At 49.3% G+C, this 19,477-nt stretch overlaps 1 protein-coding gene across 1 annotated transcript; it reads right to left on the bottom strand.

Moving 5' to 3' along the window:
- Positions 1-12,115: 12,115 nt before the first annotated feature.
- On the bottom strand, positions 12,116-17,519 carry RPS9 (ribosomal protein S9). The gene is made up of 5 exons (XM_045532751.1): positions 17,431-17,519; positions 17,043-17,164; positions 16,716-16,838; positions 13,463-13,649; positions 12,116-12,370 (listed from the first exon to the last, which is right to left on the bottom strand). The coding sequence occupies exons 2-5, from the start codon at positions 17,137-17,139 to the stop codon at positions 12,193-12,195; spliced, it is 585 nt and encodes a 194-aa protein (XP_045388707.1). The 5' UTR covers positions 17,140-17,164; positions 17,431-17,519; the 3' UTR covers positions 12,116-12,192.
- Positions 17,520-19,477: the final 1,958 nt, after the last annotated feature.

Below are 19,477 nucleotides of genomic sequence, written 5' to 3'. Positions count from 1 at the left end.
CAGACAAAGCTTTTGATCAAATATACCAATAATTCATAATGAAAATAAAAACCCATCATAAAGGAAAGAGCATTTTCGATAATATATAGAAGTATGTTTAAAACTCTACACCACACATCATTTTTAAAGGTGAGAACCTGGAGTCTTTTCCCCTATGATTGGGAATGACCCAAGTATGTTCCTGTGACAACTTCTTATTCAGCAGGGCACTGGGGGTATCAACCAATTAAATAAAAGTGCTAAGCACTGAAATGGATGAGAATGATATTGTTCCCAGAGTACACGATTGTATGCACAGAAAATCCAAAATAATATAAAGATGTATTACTCAAATTAAAGAGGAATTTTCTAATATCACTGGGATACAATCAATATATAAAAATCAATTCCATTCAGTCTTCAGGTTTTGGACCAAGATGAAATAGATAGATGTCTCCCAATTCTTGATTTTAGCCCAACAAGACTGATTTTAGACTTCTCACCTCCAGAATTGTAACATAATAAACTCATGTGGGTTTTTTATTTATTTATTTTTTTAGAGATGGAGTCTTGCTATGTTGCCCAGGCTGGAGTGCAGTGGCTATTCACAGGCACAATCATAGTTCACTATAGCCTGGAACGCCTGGGCTCAAGCAATCCTCCTCCCTCAGCCTCCTGAGCAGCTGGGACTATAGGCGCACACCACTGTGCCTGGCTTCTGTTGTTTTAAGCCACTAAGTTTGTGGTAACTTGTCACAGCAGCAATGGGAAACTTAAAAAGTCACTTAAAAAACATTTCTTCTTTTTTTTTTTTTCTTTGAGACAGAGTCTTGTTTTGTCACTCTGGCTAGAGTGCAGTGGTGTCATCATAGCTCACTGCAACCTCAAACTCTTGGGCCCAAGCGATCCTCCTGCCTCAGCCTCCTGAGTAGCTGCAACTACAGGCATGCACCATTGTGCCTGGTTAATTTTTCTATTTTTAGTGAAGACAAGGTCTCACTCTTGCTCAGGCTGGTCTCGAACTCCTGACCTCAAGTGATTCTCCTGCCTCAGCCTCCCAGAGTGCTAGGATTACAGGCATGAGCCACTGCACCCAGCCTGAATAACATTTTTTGCCGGATTCTTGGTGGACAGACTTTTCCGTTTAGCACTGTACACGTGTCATCCCACCACCTTCTGATGAAACTGTGTTAATCTTACCAAGGATCCCTTGTACAGGACAAATCACTTCTCGCTTTCAGAATTCTTTGTCTTTGTCTTTTGGCAATTTGACAATGTCTCGGTGTGGATATCTTTGGGTTTATCCTGTTTGAAGTTCATTGGGAACCTTGGATGTGCAGATTCATGTCTTGCATTAACTTTGGGATGACTGTCTTTACAGATTAACTCTGTATTATTATTATTTCCTCAGTCCTTAGCCAGGTTATTTAGAGCTAAGCTTTAGCTTTCCCTTCCTATTTCATTGGACCTGAAGGCTAGAGGTGAAAAGTTAGGGCCTTCTTTTCTGAGCATGAGTCCTACCCTTGACATACATGTGGTTTTCTCAATTCCTTGGATTATGCAAAAGCTTTTTAAAACTGTATTTCCAGCCGGTGCAGTGGCTCACGCCTGTAATCCTATCACTTTGGGAGGCCGAGGCAGGAGGATCATTTGAGGTCAGGCGTTCGAGACCAGCCTGAGCAAGAGTGAGACCCCGTCTCTACCAAAAATAGAAAAATTTAGCCAGGCACTGTTCCATGCGCCTGTAGTCCCAGCTAAATGGGAGGCTGAGGCAGGAGGATCTGCTGGGCCCTGGAGTTTGAGGTTGCAGTGCGCAATAATACTCCTGCACTCCAGCCAGGGCAACAGAGCAAGAACCTGTCTAACTAGCTAACTGGCTAAATAAACACTTTTTTAAAAAAAATTTTAAACCATATTTCCCATATATCTCCTTACCCAAGTTCTTCCTTCCCAAGACTCTTGGTCTATCTATTGCTTGTACCAAGTGGTGTCTCTTGTCCCAAAGCAACTAAAACCCAATAGCTATGCCTTTCAATACTTTTGGTTAGAGACTCCCAGAAGCTACTGTAGTCTTGGGAATGCTGAATCAGGCGAAACAAAACTAAGCCTTTGCACCAGTCACTAACTAAGAGAACTTTCCAGATGGGTCGAGACTCACAACCACAGTTCTTTGAGAATAAAGTCCATATTGCTCCCTCTGGCACTAGCAAATCTGCCCCAGAAGTTTCAGCTGCTGCCCACCCAGCTGCTGATCTGTGGTTCGTGGGGTGGCAGGCAAGCTATTTAAAATGCCCAGCTGCTCTCTTACCAAAAGCAGCAGCTTCTTTCTGTACCAAACCTTTTTTTTTTTTTTCTTTGACTGGATTCCAGAGTTCAAAAGTTGATTCTGACAGTTTTTGCCAGCTCATTCATTCCTTTTGGGGAGGGACAGAGCCCTGCAGTTTCTGAATCTGCCATTTTTGGTGATGTACCACCCCCCTACTCTGTTGCACCTCCTCTCTGGTTAGGTTTTGACTAAAAGTTCCAACTTGTTTTCCAAGGCATACACTTCCAGTATTAGTTCAGTCTTCAAAGGCTATGCTGTTATTTTCTTGTCTTATTTCATTTCTAGAAAATCTCCAAACATTGCATCTGATTACTGCCAGTTCATCATTCTCTCATTTGCCTCCCCTTAAAACTCATAATAGGTGTATTTTGGTACCTGATTATTATTTTATCCATTGGTACCTATTTTTACGACGGTCTTTGCTACACTCTGAGGTATTTCCTAAATTTCATTTTCCAATTCCCTGATTTTTCTCATCAGTTATCTCTCATCTATTATGAAATGAGTTTTCCAGTCTTTTCATTCAATTACTCTCTCTATAAAATTTCCGTAACACTTACCTTTTTTCTAAACAATTCCCCTTAAATCATAATGCCACTCTCTCTGAGGATCTAAAGCATGCTTAAAGTTTCTTTCCAATTTTCTCCATAATATCTATGCCTTGATTAAGAATCCCCAAATTCCCATTGAGAATGATTGGGTCTAGTGTCTTTTTCATGGCACTGTTTGACCTCATACATAATGTCAATTTTTCCTTGAGGTAATCCTCCACAGAACCCTTAACCCCTATTTTCCTGGTCATACAGTCCTGGGGCACCTTTTAAAATCCGCAGAAAGGTGTCCTACAGTCTAGCTCAGTCTGGCTTCCCATATATTACCCTTCCCCGGGTTCCAGGATTGTGGAACTACATGCCTCTTGGCGTGACACCAGTGATGACAGGCCCCCCTCCGTTCACACTAGCAACAGGACCTAACTCCCTTGCAGTGGGGTCTCACTGTTCTCAGTAGGTTGATGGCTCCCCAGCACCAGACCCACTCCAGCCACCCACATGCCAGCTGCCTATGTCCACTTCACAGCCATTTCAGCCTCACATCCCCCATCCCTGACCCTCCAAATACATTGACTTAAGGGTGAGAGTGGAATCAAGGAGACCACCCCCTCACTGTCTCTCTACAGCAGAGCCGGGAGGATGAAGACCCCCAGGGAGGGTGTCAGGTCCTTCCTGTCGCGCCGCACTCGCCTGCAAGGACGACGCAACAAACTGGAGTTCTTCCAACAGCAGTTTAATGAGGCATCTAGTCTAGTTACATGGCGAGAGACCCCGAACAGGAAGGACAGTGGGCTTATATACCATTGCAGGTAGTCGTGGCGGGAAGTGATTGGTAGAGGGCCCTGACAAGGCTCCCAGCAATGATTCTATTGGCTATGTGCTCACCCGTAATCAGAGACCGCTCCCAACAGCTCCCCCTTTTGTTTTGCAACACAAGCTTTGGGGACTCCAACCTCAAGGTCCGGATCCAGGGGGTGGAGTCCCTGAAGCAGGTGCAAAGGCCACCGTCTCCCGTGCAATGAGCAGAGACTCTGGGAGGTGCAACGGCTGGTAAGGGGGTGACATGCCACAATCTGGTGCAATGGGGAAACCCCTCAGAGTGCATGGGCCATGTCACGCTGTGCGAGAGGGGAGGCGGTCTTGACCTTCGGAGCGTAACATTTGTAGCCAGATGCCAGGGGATTGACCACACTCGAGGGCGGCTAGGGCTTGGGTAACCACCACTCGGTCCCTGCGGCGCTGTGCACGAACGCGCAGGAACCCCTAGATCACGAAACCTGCTCCCAGGATCCCCATGAACCCTAGGGACCCCAGGCCAGCCCAGTCCCGAAGTCCTCGGACTATTGACTGAAATGTAGGAAAGAGACCATTGGTCACTGTCAAGTCCAGGCGTGTGGAGTTAATGTGGGTGATCTCCAATTGCAACTGCCGGGTCAAGGCGGTAAATTGACTAGACCAGTGTCCTGTCAACATAGCAGATAATTGATGAGACTTGTTGGCTGCGGCGGAAGCATTATCAAACGGTACCGCGGTAATGCATAGTCCTGTGAAACGTCATTCGCAGCCCAGCTGTGCCAGCTGCCATAAGGCATCTATTTGCTCCTGGACCAAGTCCACACGTTGGTTCAGTATCATGATATCACCCTTCAGATGCGCGTTGACGGCGGATCGTGTGTCCAGAGCTGTAGCCACAGATGCCGATAGGTTGTTCAGCGTCTGTGCTGTCTGAACAGAGCCTACCGCTGCAGCCGTAGCGGCTGCCAGTGCGGCAGTCACTGCCAATGTGGAAATTACAGCTGCAGTAACGCCAAAATCTCTTCGCTGTCGGAAAAGGGTCAAGAAGCTAGGAGCCTCCACCGGCCAAGGAATATGCCGAGGCATACGGGCAACAATTGCCATGGACTGGCTGGAGGCATTCCAGCAACGGGCATAGGAGCAGTTTGCCGTGGAGCAATTGAGAACACCAGGACCAGAGGAAGTAGCAGTGATCCAGATAAAAGGGGGCCAGAGGCAAACAGGTGTGGAGGGGAAAGACAGATTACGCTGCTGAATAGCGTGGACCGACGTCTCAAATGTTGAGGAGGAGTTCCATGTAAGATTGGCAAGGCCCAAAGAGGCATTAGTAGCGAACAGCCGGGGGAAGATCTGGGCATCATGGGTCACCGGCATCGGTCTCGGGAACACCGACAGGATGGCCCAGCGCCGGTCCGTCGTCACCGATGCGGCCAGCAGCAGAAAGGTCAGGAGCAGCAGCATCCCCGGCAGCGGACGCCCCATCATCTGCATCCTCCACATCCGCCAACCGCTGCACTCGCCGCGTTAAGCGTGCCGGGACCCACACTGGATCAGGAGTGTCCTGCGGGAAAACACAGACAGCTCCCCTGGACCGGCTCACAACCGGATCCGGGCCTTTCCATTTGTTAAGCAGGACATCCTTCCACAAGACCTGCTCTGATAAAGGGGAACCGGGGTTGGCGTGGCGGTCCGCAGCAGAGCGCCCCTGATCATCCAGCAAAAGAAAATTTAAAGTGAACAAGGTGAGAGAGAGCACAGGCTTAGGGGTACATAAGCCCAAAGGGCTCGTCCCCGTCTCCCCCTTTTGTTTTTTGAGATAGGCCTTTAAGGTGCCATGGGCACGCTCTATGATACCCTGGGCCTGGGGGTTATAGGGAAGGCCCGTGCGGTGCTCCACGCCTAGGAGTGTGCAGAATTGACGAAAAGCTTGTGAGGTATAGGCAGGGCCATTGTCAGTTTTGATAACCTGAGGTTTACCCCAGGCAGCCCAAGCCTCTAAGCAGTGGGTGATGACATGACTTACCTTTTCACCTGTCAAGGGAGTGGCATGAATTATGCCAGAGCAGGTATCAACAGAAACATGGACATAAGAAAGAGTGCCAAAGGAGGAGTAATGAATGACGTCCATTTGCCACAAGTGGAGTGGCCGAAGACCACGAGGATTCACACCTACATGAGGTGCTGGACGAAAAGGTGCACAGGCCGCGCACTGCAGCACAATATCGCGTGCGGCTGCCCGCGAGAGGCCAAATTTGAGACGTAACGTCAGTGAAGGAGTATGGTATAGAGAATGAAACTGGCGAGCTGCCTCCAACGGAGAGCCAACCCAATAAGCGTGAGTGGCATGATCCGCCAGGGCATTGCCACGCGCCATGGGGCCCGGCAAAAGGGAATGGGCCCGAATGTGCGTTATAAAAAATGGGGACCGGCGCGAATGGATGGCAGCACGGATAGCACAGAATAAGGAGAACACCGTGCTGCGAGAGTTAAGAGAATGGGCTGTTTCCAAGTGACAGACAGCCTGAACAACATAAGCAGAATCAGAGATTATATTAAGGGGCTCTGGCACGGTTCGGAGAACCAATTCAACGATAGCACATTCAACGTGCTGGGGAGAAGAGTAAGCGAAGCGGGCCGTAAACACCTGATCATTGATTACATAACTACCGGTGCCTGTGGATGACCCGTCAGTATAAACAATGGTAGCCCCAATTAGAGGCTCAGGGGAAGTCAGATGAGGAAAGATAAGCTGATTGCGAAGTGCAAACTGAAGAAGGGGATGTTTAGGGTAATGGTTATCTATGTCTCCTGGGAAGATACAACAGAGTACTGCCCAAGAATCTAAGGAAGAGCAAAGGACTTGAGTCTGGGACTTGGTGTATGGGCAATGAATAACTGTAGGGTAAATACCGAAGTGGGAAAGGGACAACGAAAGCCCAGATAAGGCCAAATCCGCAACCTGCGTAGGATAATGTTCTATAGCACGCCACGGAGAAGCATGTGAATGAATCCACAGCAAAGGCCCGTCCTGCCAGAGTACTGCCGTGGGCGCCACGGGAGAGGGCAAGAGGCACAAGGAAAAGGGGCGGTCCGGTTGGATGCGGACCAACTGAGCTTGCTGAAGAGCTTCCTCGACCTTAGCGAGAGCCTGCCAAGCCTCAAAGGTGAGCGAACGGGGGGACAGTATATCAGGGTCACCCTCCAATATTTGAAACAGAGGGCGCAGCTCAGAGGTTGGGAGATGTAAGAAGGGGCGAATCCAATTGATGTCGCCAAGTAATTTTTGAAAATCATTTAGAGTGTGCAGAGAATCTTTTCGAATTTCAATCTTTTGGGGTCGAATAGAAGAGGGACCGATACGAGCCCCCAAGAAGGTGCCTACATCGCCTTCCTGGACCTTTTCTGGGGCAAAAGTTAGGCCAAAAGAAGATAAGCTGTCACACAAGGCGGCATAGGCTTTGTGCATCACTGAGGTGTCAGAGTGGCAAAGCAAAAGATCATCCATATAATGGAGAATCTGGACACAGGGAAAGGCCTGCCTCACAGGGAAAACTGCTGCCGCCACATACAGCTGACACATGGTAGGACTGTTAGCCATCCCCTGAGGCAGGACCCTCCACTGGTATCGCTGATCAGGCTCCTGATGATTAAGGGATGGAAGCGTAAAAGCGAAACGCTCCCGATCATTGGGGTGTAGCGGAATGGAAAAGAAACAGTCCTTAATATCAACAATAAGAAGTTGCCAATGCTTAGGCAAAGCGGACAGAAGTGGGAGGCCGCGCTGCACTGACCCCATCAGCTGCATCTGGCGATTGATTGCGCGGAGATCGTGTAAGAGCCGCCACTTGCCAGATTTCTTTTTGATAACAAAGATTGGTGTATTCCAGGGAGAGCGAGATGGCTCCAAATGGCCCATGCGGAGCTGCTCAGAGACTAACTCTCGAGTGGCAGTAAGTTTGACTGAAGGCAGGGGCCACTGAGGCACCCAGACCGGCTCCGCTGTTAGCCACGGTATGGGTATAGCTTGCTCCTCAGTGACCCCTAAGAAAAACCCAGCCCTTGTCGTGGAGGTCGCGGCTCAGGTATAATGGGCTCCGCTAGGCCCTGTAGCCGGGGGCCCAGTCCTTTTCCAGGAACGCAGCCCATAGCACGCATCATCTGTTGACTCTGTGGAGAGAACTCATTAGTCAACCGAAAAGACATTTGCTTTAACACTTCCCGTCCCCATAGGTTGACAGGTATAGGCATAACATATGGCTGAAATGAACCCTCATTACCCTCGGAGTCCCGCCATTTGAGACGGGATGCACTCATGGCCGGGGCAGAGGCATATCCGAGGCCTTGCAGACTATGTGTAGAGGGAACAGTGGGCCAGGAGGAAGGCCACCATCGACTGGACATAACACTGGAATCCGCCCCGGTATCCAAGATACCTAAAAAGGACTTGCCCTGAACTTGTAATGTAAGTGTTGGTCTCTCTCCCAACTCAAGGGTTACATATGCCCCTACACCCCCCGAGGAACCAAAGCTCCCCTCCCCCCGAGGACAGGGAGCACTGGGAAAATGAGAATGAAGACTGGGTAATACTAACAGCTGAGCAATCCTGTCACCAGGGCAGATAGATACTACACCTCTGTGGGCCGAGGCTAAAATCTGAACAGTGCCTGTGAAATCTGAATCTATAACTCCTGGGTAAATAACTAAGCCTCGCAGTGTAGAGGAGGAACGACCTAGCACTAACCCCACCAATCCCGACGGGAGAGGACCGCGAAATCAGAAGGGATGGGCTGACATCCCATCCCGGGGGTTAATACTGAGTGGGTGGTGGCACAGAGGTCCAGTCCTGCGGAACCCGCAGTGGCTCTCCGGACCCTGGGGGCACCAGGGACGGCAGCTGCATCTGCGGGGGCACCAGTGGCTGTTGGACCGGTGGCTGCTGGAAGACCCCATACATTCGTGGGCCCTGGGGTCGAGGGCCCCTCCTCCCGTTTTTTGGCTGGTTAAATGTTTTAGAACGAGCACCAGGTGTGGAGGTTAAAGGCTGCAGCCAGCGTCCGTGAAGGTCCTTGACTGACCGACACTCGGAGGCTCGATGACGGCCCTTACCACACCGATGGCAGATTTCCAGTATGGAAGGCCGGGACTCCGACCGAAAGCGTGGAGGTCCCATAGAGCAGGTATTTTGGCGTTTGTACTGTCTCCGAATGTGTCCTTGTTGGCCACACTTAAAACAAGTCACTTCGGAAGTGTCCTTAGCGGCGAGGATGGCAGCCGCCAAGCCCGCATTGGTGGGAGGGCCTCCAATTTCTCTGCAAGCTTTTAACCATGCACTGAGGCCCTTTCCCTTCCAAGGGGCAATAGCATGACGACACTCTCTCGTGCACTGCTCGAAAACCAACTGTTCCACTAATGGCATAGCCGAGTCGGCATCGCCGAAAATCCTTGCAGCGCATTCCACCATCCGAGCCACAAAGTCAGAAAACGGTTCTGCAGGGCCTTGGATGACCTTGGTTAAATTACCTGCAACTTCCCCGCGATTAGGCAGTTGTTGCCAGGCTCTTATAGCCAATTGATTAATCTGGCCATAGACCTGAATGGGAAAATTAAGCTGATTATTCTGCCAACGACCCTGTCCTAAGAGCATATCGGCATCCCAGGCAGGCTGGCCCTGCTGCGCGTTCTGCCGAGCTTGATTAATACAGGCTTCTTGATATATGGATTTCCAATCTAAATATTGCCCCATGGATAGACAGGCCCGCGCGGTACCAGCCCAATCACTGGGGGTCATGGCATGCGCACTTAGCCGTTCCAGTAGGCCACGGGTGTAAGCGGCATTGCACCCATAAGCCTTGACAGCTTCAACCAAAGCTTTTAGTTGCTTGTAATCTAGGTGTTCATGAAAGCGATGTTGATTAGCGTCCTCAAAGACAGGGAAAGCAAACTCCCTCTGTATCTTCTTTCTAGCTCGGGGAGGCACAAACGAGGTTCCGCCCTCCATATTTAGAGGGGCGGATCCCGCAACGGGAAAAGGAGGGGCAGTAGCGTACGGGGGCGGGCGATTACGCTCCGCCTCATATCTAGCCGCCACCTCCTCCAGCTCCGCCTCCTCCTGCGGAGACAGCCCCTCCTCCGCCTCGCGAGAACGCGAACGGGAAGAAGAGCGAGACGATGAAGAAGAACAGGAAGAAGAAGGACGAGAGGAAGAAGAGGAAGAAGAGGAAGCCGACATGTGGAGGGAGGCCATTTTGAGAGCCACCTCCTCCATGTCCCTTTCAGGCGGCGGGCGTCCCCGCCGTTCCTGTTTACCCGCGGACTTACGTTTCTTTTCCGGCCTTTTCCTCGGCCGCCCCGGCCGAGCCGGACCCACTTTGCCTCTCTCAGACATACTATCTTGATAATCACTGAGTACTTGCTGACCTTCCCGGACCGGACCGCTGCAACGGTCGTCCCCTAAACAGGAGCGCACCAGTGCCCACACAGGGAGAACACACTCCCAAAGGGGACCAGACTCTCGGGCACGGCGAAGGTCCTGCTCTAGCTTATCCCAACTCGGAATCGTTAAAGACCCCGAGTGGAGAAACCATGGGGCCACCCGGTCCACGTCCTGCACAAAATGGCGCAGGACACGGTCAGGGATACGAAACTCCCGGGCGGCCAGAAGACCCCGCAGGGCCTGCAACAGGTGACAACTAGGAGAGTTCCCCATGGGGTAGGTCACAAGCACCCGGTGCCGGCGTCAGAAGAGGGCAGGGGTCCAAAATAAAACCGCCCCAGCTGCTGTGGTTCTGAACTCACCTCCAAAGAGGTCGTCTCCGCCGGTGCCAGAAGTTCCCGGGTTTCGGCACCACTTGTTGCGCCGCACTCGCCTGCAAGGACGACGCAACAAACTGGAGTTCTTCCAACAGCAGTTTAATGAGGCATCTAGTCTAGTTACATGGCGAGAGACCCCGAACAGGAAGGACCGTGGGCTTATATACCATTGCAGGTAGTCGTGGCGGGAAGTGATTGGTAGAGGGCCCTGACAAGGCTCCCAGCAATGATTCTATTGGCTATGTGCTCACCCGTAATCAGAGACCGCTCCCAACACCTTCCCTCAGAGCCCTTGGGCTTTTCGACACTCCATACCCTCCTCCCTCTCCCCTCACTCCAGACTGCTGCGTCTGAAGACCCCCGGACATGAGCTACATCCAGGTAGACAGCTTGATCCTCAAAAGGGAGACAACTGCACCCCCTTCCTCCCAAGTCAGGGGAGCCCCCATGAGTCCAGTGACTACACTCCTCAGCCATCTAGGATACCCAGGCCCTTCACTCCAAGGAATGCGATTGCAAGACCCTTGACCACCATCATTACCCCCCAGGTGACAACTTGGGGATGGCTGACCACTTAGACCAAGCAAGCTGCAATGGACTTAAGAGGTTCCTCTGCAGGTTTCAGTGATTTAGCAAAGGACCCAGAGCTTTGTCCCTGCATTGAAGTTGACATAGTTGTGTTGACCTCAAAGCCCAATAGCTCCAGAAAGGGACCCAAACAACTATAGCATGCAAAGTGGCTATAGTCTCTGAGGCAGTTGCTCAATTTCAAGTGTTTGTCACCTTCCTCAGAGACCAGGCCCCTTCCTTCCCTGCCTGGGGCAACTTCTCAAGACAGAGAAAAGGGAAGCCTGCCTCTCTTCTGACTACAGAAACTTCAAATGCGGGGGGGGGGGGGGGGGGGGGGGAGCAGTTTCTTAAAAGCACCTTCCCCTCGGTCACTAACCCATTTCCCACTTTACCAATCTACAAGACACAAAACTGGGAACTTGCCCGACATCAACCATACCAGAACATGCTTTGAAATTCTCCCCAACAAAAATGAAATCACCAACATAGTTCATCTTCACCAACAATCCCAGGAAGCTAGGCTGTTTCAGAGATCAGCCCCCACACCTCTTGCCAACATCAAGGTCAAAGGTCCCAACCTCCACTTGCCACTTCCTCTGCCTGGGAAAGACTCCTTCTCATCCCCATATGAAAATGGCTGGCTTCTCTGAATTTCCCTTTTCCCCCTCAACATTTCCCAGAAAGCTGTTAAGTCTCCTCCCCTGTAACGGAAGTGACTGGTAAATATATGTTTTGAGTCAGGCATAAGCCTGTAATCCCAGCAACTGGGAGTCGAGAGGATCCCTTGAGCTCAGGAGTTCGAGGCTGCAGTAAGCTATGACCATGCGACTGCACTCCAGCCTGGGCAAAATCCACCTCTTACAAAGAAAATGTTTTGTATGTTACTGTAGCCCACCCTAAAAGGTCAAGGACCACCATCTGGGAGGCATTCCCACGGTCCCCCTATCCATTAGGCAACAGCCTAGCTCTAAGGTAGCTCTGTCTAGGGCCCAGCCTGAGATTCCTCCCAGAAGGCTGTTATGTTGAGAGCAGGCGAGAGACGGCCAGAGTCAGGGAGGGGAAGAAACACGCCAATAAACACTAATTCCGAAGTGTTGATCTTATTTTATTATCTGACTGTAAAACTAGACAATCCTCCAACCCCAGAGGGGATCGGCGGGCTTAATCCTCCTCCTCATCGTCTCCAGCTCCAGCCCCACCCTGACCCTTCTTGGCGTTCTTCCTCTTCACGCGGCCCGGGCGGCCACCGCCATATGGAGAGCGGAGGGAGAAGTCAATGTGCTTCTGCGAGTCCAGGCGGACAATGAAGGATGGGATGTTCACCACCTGCTTGCGAACCCTGAAGAGGGAATGGCAGGTGAAGGGGATAAGCAGAAAAAGGAGCCCGGCCCAAGATAAGACACCACTCTCCTCCTGGTTGTCCTTTGCGGTTGACATGACTGGTGCTACAGTTGTGGAGACACTGAAAGCGATGCCACAAGGGCACTCCTGATTCTCTGGGACTCATGTGTCAGGGGAGCTTTAGGGCATTATCTAATCCCCACATCACGCTTTTATTGAGTTTCTCATCCACATTTTAAATAAGGAAGAGAAATTCAATGTATCCCACATGAGACCAGAAAGCAAATGCCATGGCAGTGTGTAAGTCCAAGATCTGTATTAAACAGACACTCTGGGCCCTGTGCTCCTTTCATTACCACATGCAGCCTCAATGCCCACAAAGCAGGAGCCTGAGGCTGGGTCTGTGAAACCATTTCACAGAAACCCGAGGAGGGCTCTTCGCCCACGCTCACAGGGTTAGTGAAGGGCTGAGGCAGAAATTCTGAATGCAAACATCTTGCTTGCTTACTGCACAGCGTCTTCCCCCAAATGGTGCTCACTTTACCAGAAGGGGCAAATCTACCCCGATAAAGACCCATTTGCCCCGACTGGCCTTTTTCCTGCATCGGTATCACCTCAGCCAGCTGGACTCTTGCAGTTCCTGGCACCCGAGCATCAGGCCAGGACTGTAGTGAATTCCCTAAGTTAACACCAACAAAGTGGAAGAATGCAACCATGAAGACGGCCTGGAATGGACTTCCCAAGCGAACCGAGTGGACAGCTGAACCCACCCACCCAGTCCAGGCAGGCCCAGTTCTTCCCTCCACTGAGGAGGCCCAGAGCTGTTACCTGTCCAGCTGCCCACATGCCTGGCAGAGGCCTTCACAAGGTGTACGGCTCAAGCCGCAGTGACCCTTGCGCTGGGCTATGGGGAGATGGGGCTACCCCCAGCTCCCACATGAGCTGTTTGCAGGGGGTAAATCTGTACCCTCAAGGTGAGCTCATACCTGTCACCTCCAAGGGCTGCATAGGAGACAGGACAGCAGGCTTAGTGAGGGCAACTATCCGAGGGGATTGAGGGAGAAGACTCGGGGGCCACCAGAGGTGGTACCTGATATGGCGCTGGCGGATGAGCACACGGGCGTGGTGGATGGACTTGGCCAGGCCCAGCTTAAAGACCTGGGTCTGCAGGCGCCTCTCTAAGAAGTCCTCGATCTTCAGGCCCAGGATGTAATCCAGCTTCATCTTGCCCTCGTCCAGCACCCCGATGCGGACAAGTCGTCGCAATAGGGCGTTGCCTGTTAGAGTAGGAGGGGCACTGATTCAGGGTCTGACTGACTTCAGATTTCTTGGGTTCAAATCCTGGCCCCACTTTTTAGTAGCTCCATGTCATGGTGGTGGGACTCAGGTAGCAAGTAAGGGCTAACTGACATAGGATTCAGTGTACCGGTCATTGTGACCCATGCAATCCTCAAAATCACCCTAAGACAGGTTACTATGGAGAGCAGCCATGGTAGCCTGCAGGCAGCCAAGGAGGGCAAGTAAATACATACACTGTGTTCTCACCCAAAAAAGGAGAACAACATCCCTTACTCCACATTCTTACCAAGAGTAAATGACATAATCTCCTTACAAGGACTCAATCTGCAAAACACTAAGTGCCGCTGCTTTTAAGCTACTACTACCATAACAAAGCACAGTGGTTAAAACATGTGTTATCCGTAATAAAGGAATAATATCAGTACCTATCTTTTAAAGCTGAGAAGGAAATATCTAAGACTGGGCATGTTCCAGTTGAGTGTGTCTCATTAATTTTACTATTCCATTTGTGAAATTTTCCACTAAAAAAACATGGTGTGTGTATAATCCAGCAAAGCACAGCATAAATTATCCAATGCATGTCACTAACACCTTTCTTCCAAAACCAGGCTCAGGAGACCCTGCTACTTGCCCATGGTCTGTCCAAGGCCACGAGTCCTGACCACTATTCTGGACCGTCCCTGGGATCCTGGGCCAAACCCCTTCTCCCAGGCTCACCCTGTGATTACTGGGTGCTTTATCACCACACGGGCTTACAGGAAATTTGCTCCATGACAACAGGGTAAAAGCCTAAAACTTTTTTTCTTAAAAAGGATTATTTTCAAAGTGTCTCTTACTAATTACAGCAAAATACAACTCAAGCAAGCATCATAAACCACAGCCCAACCTTATCAAGCACTTCTAATATTCCCAGCGCTGTTGCCCTCCAAAGAAAGTATGAAGGAAAGCTAGCTGACTTTGTGAAAACCCAAAGTCTTCCTGAGCAGACTCAAAATGGAGACACATGCTGTATCCCTTTTGCAGCATCCTAAATCACAATACAGCTTTTTGTTCTCTTTTTTCAAAATGTTGAATATCAGATGATATTCAGATGTTAATACAAAAATATAGCCAAAAAGAAATTAAAATGAGTTTGGGATCCTCTATCTGTTTGGATACTGCATGTCTTTTTGTCTTTACATCAGAGGAGGAACTTTACAACTTTCTAAAGTTCAATAACATTTAAGAGTCCTTTGGGCAAAATAAAGCCATTACAAAAAAATGTATTTCACATTTACTACTAAAACATCCACCTCCTGGAAAAGAACAGGAAAAGATTAGCCACTCCAACACAGGCAAAACCTTTTCAGGTATGAAGATGGCAGCTTTCAGCTGCACACTGACAAACACTGAATGAACTGCCAGCCAAACGTTGGCTGCTGTTCACTCTGTCTTTTTAACAGAGACTCAGAGAACCTTCTTGTCTGTCACACACCTTAGAGGGAAAGGCTGAATCTGAATCAAGGCAGGGGCTATCCCAAAGAACAAACATCAAAGCAATGGTGCTGACAACATAAACTGTAGAGGCACACCTCTCAGGCTCCTCCTTCCTGTTCTTGACTAGATGGCTTCATTTACTAGAAAGTATACTACCACCTGAGGAACTGCCTTCCGCTTGGCAACTTTCATGTCTGCCCTGGAAAACCACAAATAACTCAAGACACCTCCTGCAGCTCATTCTCATGACTGTATCACCTAAAACTGTGGACCTGAGCAAGTTTCATTCTGATTAGGTCTATGCTCAGAAAGTCCTCCCTAAAACCAGCACCAGCTGTGGTCCACTCCCCAGAGACTCTGGGACAAACTCCTATCCAATATCTGTGTCCAAGGGGGAGGGGATTCCAGAGCTTTCAAGAGACTTTCAAAGGGGTCTATGACCTAAACAAAAGGAATGAAAACGTCTAACATCTGCAAGCCTGGGACATATTGTGATAAATATGTGGTTAAACAAGCTCCAGGACTTTCTCACTCTCATGCCTAACATATCAGGGCTCAGATGTAGAGGCAGCTCCTTCCTATATGCTTTTGTCGAAAACTGGGAAAAAAACAATACTAGTAACCTTAGTTGAAAATTTAGAGAAAAGCCAGTTGCTGAAGAATGCCAGACCTCTTGATTCCCAGACCCTCCTGCTTTTTACCCTAAATCATGGTTACCTAATTAGTGTCTCAAGATGTATTAACATGTCACTCTTCTCGATCACTTCTGAGCTCTGAAAAGCACTCCATTAACACCCCATCTCAAGGTAGGAATTTAAGACCTTAAAAAAAAAGGGATTCTGAAAAGATACTTAAGGAGGAGATGGGAGGAATGAAAAATTACCTACCGGGTACAATGTACCCCATTCAGGTGACGGGTACACTAAAAAGACCAGACTTCACCACTGTACGATACATCTACATAACAAAAAATTACTTGTAATCCCTAAAGCTATTGAAATAAAAAAGACATTTATCCCCTCCCTAAAATACTCTTCCCTGAGACATGTCACCTGAACGTCCTTGACCAGCTTATTAGCACAAGCACTTGTACACACCCCAGCCCTTTCCCTGCTGTCACTTACTCCAGAAATCCCACTTTGTGATCTGTTCTCACCACAGTACTTCAGTTGCACACTGACAAACTTTACTACATCTTCAACAAGAGCATGTCCTACCACTGAGAACTGTTACACGGGCTTCACTGGGCCAATGCGCTAATACATAAGCAGAATTGTTTGGCTACAGCACATACAGCTACAACCAGGTGCCTAAGTGTATTTAACCTGTCAATTACTAAACTGAAGGTCCAACACCTGCGTAAAAAAAGTCACACACCTCAGAACAGGGCAAGGATTCTTATCCAGATCCACTTTTCCTACTCTGCAATTCCTATTAAAATGCCTCAGTTAAAAGCCTGGCTCCATTTGCTCGATGTCACAACTCTGACCACTGGAATAGAGCACCTAGAAGGAGAAAAACCTCAGAAGCCCCGCACCCCAGCCCCTCCCAGTGGATTCAATACACACCCTCAAACAAACGCCGTGGGTCCTTCTCGTCAAGCGTTAGTAGCTCCCGGGCGGCCTTGCGGATCTTGGCCAGGGTAAATTTAACCCTCCAGACCTCACGTTTGTTCCGGAGTCCATACTCGCCTGCATATGGTGAGAAGGGGGTTGACAGGCTCAGTCCCACGGACTAATACAAAAACTGACCGCCAGCTTCGGGATACAGAAAATCTTTCTGAAGCACGAAAAATGCTAAATGTGGGGAGAAGACCAGAACAACACGTGGGCGCCCCGATCCACGTGCTGGCCTTCCCATAACCCCGGAAGCCAAACCTTGCCTTGGCCACTCACCGATGAGCTTCAGCTCTTGGTCGAGGCGGGATTTTTCGAAGGGTCTACGCGGGGTCACATAGGTTTTGCGACAAACCCAGCTGCGGGCCACTGGCATGCTGGCTCTGCTTGCCCTTCCGCGCCTGCGCGAAAGAGAAAGCTGTGTGAGGCTTCCGCGCGGTGACTCCGCAGTTTCACTCTGCTAAAACCCCGTGGCACCCAGAGTCGATCTCGCGAGAACCGCCTCTAAAGCTTTTATAACCAGCATCCCTCCCCAGAACCGTGTTGCACTGCCGTCCAACCACCCTCCTATCGTCCCTAACTTCTTTAGCGTACCCATAAAAGCTCGGAATGCCCGTACAAGCATACAACCGAAACCCAGATCAGAAAGCATGTCACCGAAACTCACCTGAGCGCAGACCGGGTAACTGAGAAAGAGAAGCACACGCGCCCTAGCGGAGCCTTTATAGTAAGACGGCGCTTCGTGACGTCATCGCGCACGGCGCATGCCTGCGCCAATCAGAAAAGGCGTTGGCCGGCGGAAAAGCAGTCAAGGCGAAAGGCTGGGCTAGAGCGGCGTGTTAAGCTAGGAGAACGAGGTTTCTCCCGGGGTGGGAGTCGGAACGCGGAGGACCTGAGAAGTAAGGAGGGTCTTTCTTCTCCCTAACAAGTCACGCAAACTAGCGTAGGGTTTAAGAGTTCAAGGTGCCACTCCTGCTTCTGAGTCGCCGTATAACATTGGAATAGTTATCTCCATTCTCTGTAGACCTCCGCTTTCTCCCTCAAAGTTGGAACTTCAGGAACTCAAAGTTCCTTGCAAGCCAGATACCCCGTTAATTCCACAGATAATAAAATCGTCATATTCAGAATAATGTCAACCTGAAGCATAACCAAAAACTGCCCTTTTGAACACCGGCTACAAATCTGTCTCAGGCATGGATGCAGAAAGCGAGGATTACTCGAAATGCGCAGTTCTGTGCTCGCCTGGACACAAAGTTCACGTTTCCATCCTGATACTATTAAATTTTTGCCTTGTTTTTTGTAGACAAGGAAGAAAAGGTCTTGGTAGAAATTCTGCCATACTTGGAATAGTTTATCGGGGGAAGTTGCCCTCTCTAATGTGGGTCTCATTAATTCATTTATGCAACAAATAATTTTTGAGCAGCACAAGAAACTGTTCAACGCAATGGCATGTACCAGTGAATAAACAGCTCCTTTATTCCTGGAGCTTAGGGTCTTAGAGAGGGGAACAGAAAAAACAAATAAACGGTGTAGATAATTTCAGAGTGTAGTGCTGTGAAAAAAATAGTGATAATGATAGAGGGAAGATGGTACTTCAGATAAGATGGCCTGGGAGGGCCTCTTTAAGAAGTGACTTTTTTTCCTCCCCAACTTGAAACCCAGTCATAAAAAGGTTTTATGTTTCTTGTACCAAAACCCAGTTTATATCCTGAGGTTTCCTTTGGATTTCCAGAACAGGGAAGGTATTCTGGAACCTATTGCTATTATATTTAGTCTACTCCACTTGGGCACCATTTGTCACCTGGAAAAATTTACGCAGTTTCTTTTTTTTTTTTTTGAGACAGAGTCTCGCTCTGTTGCCCGGGCTAGAGTGAGTGCCGTGGCGTCAGCCTAGCTCACAGCAACCTCAAACTCCTGGGCTTAAGCGATCCTACTGCCTCAGCCTCCCCAGTAGCTGGAACTACAGGCATGCGCCACCATGCCCAGCTAATTTTTTCTATATATATATTTTAGTTGCCCAGCTAATTTCTATTTTTTTTTTTAGTAGAGACGGGGTCTCGCTCTTGCTGAGGCTGGTCTTGAACTCCTGACCTCGAGCAATCCACCCGCCTCGGCCTCCCAGAGTGCTAGGATTACAGGCATGAGCCACCACACCCGGCCTGTTCTAGTAATTTCTTAAGCAAAAAGGTGGGTAAATGATTTGCTTTTTAAATGCATGGGATTTTTTGGTAAAAATTGTAGATTATAACATATACAAAAAAAGAGTCTAAAATATAAATGTACAGTATCAAAAAGTTTCTCAGCCAGGTGCAGTGGCTCACAACTATAATCTCAGCACTTTGGCAGGCCAAGGTGGAAGGACTACTTGAGGCCAGGAGTTCAAGACTAGCCTGGGCAACACAGCAAGATCCTGTCTCTGAAAAAAAAAAATCCTCCACCATACCCAGGCCATGAAAAAGAATATATTCCAGAAGCCTCCAGTGTCCTTCCTAACACTCTCCCCATGCTCTGAACTCCTGTCCTGAAATTACAACACTCAATTCCTTCTTTCCTTCATGATATATTTTTATTTATAACCTCTGTATGCATCTGAAATGTAGAAATCTTTTCGAAAGGAAGTTTAGTGCAGTGGGAGGTGCTCAGATTTAGGAGTCAGACAGACCAGGTTGTAGTGCCTAGCCCTGCTACTTACTAGCTGTGTGACTGTGGGCAAG

The sequence above is a fragment of the Lemur catta genome, chromosome 19 (assembly GCF_020740605.2).
Source record: "Lemur catta isolate mLemCat1 chromosome 19, mLemCat1.pri, whole genome shotgun sequence".
NCBI classification, from domain to species: domain Eukaryota; kingdom Metazoa; phylum Chordata; class Mammalia; order Primates; family Lemuridae; genus Lemur; species Lemur catta.
This window is presented reverse-complemented; position numbering and strand designations above follow the sequence as displayed.

What these genes read in the sequence shown, in the direction of transcription:
- RPS9 (XM_045532751.1), bottom strand. Translation starts at nt 17,139, where the DNA reads ATGCCAGTGGCCCGCAGCTGGGTTTGTCGCAAAACCTATGTGACCCCG. An exon ending in CCAAGAGCTGAAGCTCATCG is followed by an intron (nt 16,839 to 17,042) that starts GTGAGTGGCCAA and finishes CACCATATGCAG; the next exon opens with GCGAGTATGGACTCCGGAAC. An exon ending in ATCCGCCAGCGCCATATCAG is followed by an intron (nt 12,371 to 13,462) that starts GTACCACCTCTG and finishes TTCCCTCTTCAG; the next exon opens with GGTTCGCAAGCAGGTGGTGA.